This window comes from Anneissia japonica, unplaced genomic scaffold, assembly GCF_011630105.1.
Source record: "Anneissia japonica isolate Jap-2015-1 unplaced genomic scaffold, ASM1163010v1 scaffold284869_len16126_cov117, whole genome shotgun sequence".
Taxonomy (NCBI): domain Eukaryota; kingdom Metazoa; phylum Echinodermata; class Crinoidea; order Comatulida; family Comatulidae; genus Anneissia; species Anneissia japonica.
This window is the reverse complement of record NW_022744953.1, coordinates 11,798-16,126: the sequence shown is the minus strand read 5'-3', so window position 1 is coordinate 16,126 and position 4,329 is coordinate 11,798. Positions and strand designations below refer to the sequence as shown.

Genomic DNA, 4,329 nt, shown 5'->3' with positions numbered 1-4,329 from the left:
CATACATACACACACACACACCCACAAGCTTGTGTAATAAACAATTCCACCATAAACTACTTGTAGTGTTTTTATTTTATGGGTCTACTAGACTAACATTTAGTCTAGTAGTATTTACTTCTATACTCAATAGAAAACCAAAATTTAATTCACGAAAGTGGAAGCGTTTTGGCACAGCAGTTTCCCAACCTCAAGGTTGGGGTTTCAATCCCTTGCTGTGCATTCGATAGGATTTGAACCCAGGAGATTGGAAGGCAAGCAATACAGCCACCAAGCTACATTTCCACTCCCACTACCTGCAAGCCAATTCTTCATGTCATCAAATAATTCACTCAACATTACCTGGGATAATGCTTCTTGTTCTATTCTTGATATTCTCTCCTCATAATTGGCTTTCTGAGACTGATTGATGATTTATGGAATGCATGTACTGAAAAAAAGATTAGATATATTTCAAGCTTATGTTTCCAAATAGCAAAAACATGTGGCTGAAAATGCAATGATGTGTTTATTGCAAGTTTACAAGGATTTCACCCCCTGTAAATTTAAGATCCTCCTCAACTAGTGAATTCAGCCTTCCTGCCAGAAAATTTTTCATGTAACCTGCCAACACTCTGTCCTATGATACATATTTGGGGCTTTCCCCTGTACCTACTTTTTGTGGAAAAACACTTGTCTCTTCACCCAGAAATATAAATGGGAGAATGAATTAAATTGGAAGTGCTGTACTTGCATAAACAGGAATAGTCCACAGGAAGTGGTGGAGGATCGTACATTGTGTATGATTGATACTGTATCCAAAAAACAAGCAAAAAAGCACTTTGCATTTTGATATCTAGGCACGTAGTTTGGTATTTGGTTAATGCAGGTGGAATTTCCGAAAGATAGGGTGAGACCACCAGGACCTGTAAATTATTTTTCAAGTGCACCCTCTAATTCAAGACCCCTCTAATTTCTCTAATTCAAATCCACTTTTCCGAAGACCCAAATAACAATCTTCAACCTTTTAACAGAAAAGCTAGCCCTTTAATTGAAGAACAACCCAGAGACCACCCCAAATTTTTAGGTCCCAAGGGTGGTCTCAAATTGGAGGGCAAACTGTATTTCATATTTTATTTCAAATTTTATTTCAATATCTCACATTGACTCTTGCCATGGTGAACTGTGCAGCAAAGGTCTGGATAATGAACATATGGATTAAACCTATTTACTGTATGTGACACTTAATATCCTAATTTACCAAGTCACAAAAAGAGGTGGGAAGTAAATGGGGATGTTCAAAAAAATATAATTGCATCACCTTGAACACCTCAATATTTTGATAGGATGAAAATAAGACAGTGCGGATCAAAAAAACTGAATTATAAGGTTGTCAAAATGACCAAATTATAATTAGGTGATTTTGATATGTTTGAAGTTAAAAAAAATTATTTTTGATGTCATAATTACATTTACTATACTGTCTTACATTTTCAATTAGTCAAAAATACAAAAAACATATGTGAACATACAGTAATTTTTCTGTTTGCCTTCTTGCATAAATATTTATTTAAAAAAATGAATTTTTATTTATGACGTCATTATTTTTATACTTATTTGAACGTATCTCGCTTACTCTTGATCGATCGTCTCCCACCTGTGAGTATGTTATAGCTGAGAATTTCCTTTCACAAAATATTAGCATGTTTTTTACTATGTATTATCAATTGTCTACTGGAGGTCAGTGCCAATGGGTATCAACACGGCAGCAAAATAAATATAGATCTGTTACTTTTTACTTGTATAGCACCTTTCTTTTTAGTTACGAAGCACTTAAGCTACTCTCCACAATAAGTCAAAAACATCCCCCCCCCAAGTAAAGCTTGCATAGAACCAAACCCAAGCAAAGTGTGCTAACTTAACTAATGCAATAAAGCAGTAGAAAAATAAGAAAACAAACAAAACGTTTTTAGATGGGCTTTGAACTGCCTAAAGCGAATCACATGATCTGAGAGAATTAGGCAGACCATTCCAAAGACAGGCAGCAATTAAAGGGAATGAATTGTCACCAATACGATGGTAGACCGGTCCAACAAGTTGGATGGTGTTGGAAGATCTTGTTAAGCGCACATGGTACATATAACATATGTAACTAATTGGAAGTATACAAAGGGTAGATGCCAGAAAGTGATTTGAAAACAAAGAGGGAAAGTTTAAATTTAATTCTTTCCTGTACAGGCCACCAATGAAGATCATGAATAAGGGGAGATGTATGAGTACTTGACTTAAAAGAAAAATTAGTCTAGCAGCAGAATTTTGAAGATTCTGTAGGGTGTAAATCTCTTTTTAACAGGCCACTGTACAGTGAATTGCAGTAGTCCAGTCTTGAAAGCACCAGTGCCCTCTCAGCAGCATGACAGGTATGAACTTCCCGATTCTCCATAAGTTTCTTATATGCCTACTAGCATTTGACACTTGTAGGCTAAGAAGTCAATAGTCACTTCAAGAGTGTGGACACTTCAGGAAGGATGAATAATGGTGTCCCCTTTAGCGTGATCTAAGGAAAGATGACTCTTAGAAACACAAACCAAAAACTCAGTCTTCTTTTCATTCAGCTTCAGTTTGTTGCCTAACAACCACTGCTAAATATCAGCAACACAGAGGGATAAGGTCTGCAAATTGGAGACAGTGCTGCTACGATTGCTGGGGTCAAAAGTTACACAGAGTTGAAGAAAAAACTGGAATTGAATGACATAATGCCTGATAATATCTCTGAATGGACAAATGTAGAGACTGAATAAACATGGGCCAATAACTGAACCTTGGGGCACTCCATAGGCTAGGGGATGTGGAAGAAAGCTCATTTCAACAGATCTCCCAGAAATTGGGATGGCTTCCATCTTGGGACCCCCTGCCCAACTAGAGTACACAAGATACGCACAATACTTACTTTCTTGTGCTTTTCACTCTCAGCTTCCCTTGATGATTCAAGAGTTGACACTTTATCTTTCAAACTTTTCTGATTTGAACGTAAACCATTGTTCATCTGCAATAAATAAACCCAAAACACACTGATGAACTATGATAAGATATTAAGTAATTTAAAATAAAAATAAGGCATCATAAAATAATATACTGAGTGTTTCCATGGGAAAATACAGTATTATACTTTATATTACAATACATAATTTTACCATGCTGTTTACCATCTATAATCGATTTGATTTCACATTGTATACTGCATACATAGATTCAAGGCATCTGATTGTTTAAAATGCGAGTAACTATCACTCCTATGACGTAGGTCGGATGATCGTTCATAAATTCCCAGGGAAAAAATACTATCACATTAAATGATAATACTTTTTCCCCATCGTGATGTATCTCTAGGCCTCGCATATAACGTTGCTGTGTAATTTGACGTGCACGGATGGTAAAGAGGACTGTAACCTCCACGACAACAGAGATTGGCACGTTTGAAGTGGGCCTAAGACTATTTGATGGGTACTCTTTTCATTACTTTTTAGGCCTTGTGGAATATATATATGTATTGACTGCTCTAGATTCAGGCAGTAAATTATCTAATTTCATTAAAAAAAAAACCAGGATGTCACTTGATGGTGGTTCTGTTTGGCTATTATACAGTACCAGAATTCATCAATTTTACCTCTTTTTCCTCACTGAGTTCCTTCTGTAATTTGCAATTCTTCTTTTCTAATGTTGATTTTTCTTTCAGTAAATTCTGTACTTGGTTTTTATGCTGCTCACATTCCTCTACTTTCTGCTCGTGTCTTGATTCTGACTCTAACCTCTGAAAAAAAAAAATTAAATTATTTCATCAACTACATTGTTTCTTGAAGACATAAACAAAATCTTGACACACGTTTTTAACCAGAATAATAACCTTTAGAGATCTGTATTTCTTCCCTTAGTCTACCCATTTTTGTAGTTGTACATACATATACACACACAAATAAACATATATATATATATATATATATATATCCCCCTCATATTCGAATTCCATCCTTCCAACAAGACTGTCACCAAAACTATCAAAGACGACTTCTCGCACCTCCAACTCGACAAATCCATACAACACTTACTTAATACACCACCTATTCTTGCCCACCTCCAGCCACCTAATTTGAAATCCCTTCTCACTTTCTCACCCATCACTACTAAACCTCCTTCATATGGCAATATGAAATGTAATAAGCCCCGCTGTCAAATATGCACACATATTATAACTAACAGCACAATCACACTCCCAGTCACTAACCACAAAATTCACCCCCCTCAACTCACATGTGACTCTACCAACGTGATTTACATCATAATGTGTAATGC

The 4,329-nt window shown here is 36.0% G+C and overlaps 1 protein-coding gene across 1 annotated transcript in view; it reads right to left on the bottom strand.

Annotated features, from left to right (window-relative positions):
- Positions 1-2,929: 2,929 nt before the first annotated feature.
- LOC117119768 (BRCA1-associated protein-like) overlaps positions 2,930-4,329 on the bottom strand; it is a gene marked incomplete at both ends in the record, with an annotated part of 11,573 nt that continues 10,173 nt past the window's right edge. The window contains 2 exons of the mRNA XM_033264651.1: positions 2,930-3,025; positions 3,647-3,790. Coding sequence (XP_033120542.1) covers positions 2,930-3,025; positions 3,647-3,790 — 240 coding nt within the window. The remainder of the gene's footprint in view (positions 3,026-3,646; positions 3,791-4,329) is intronic.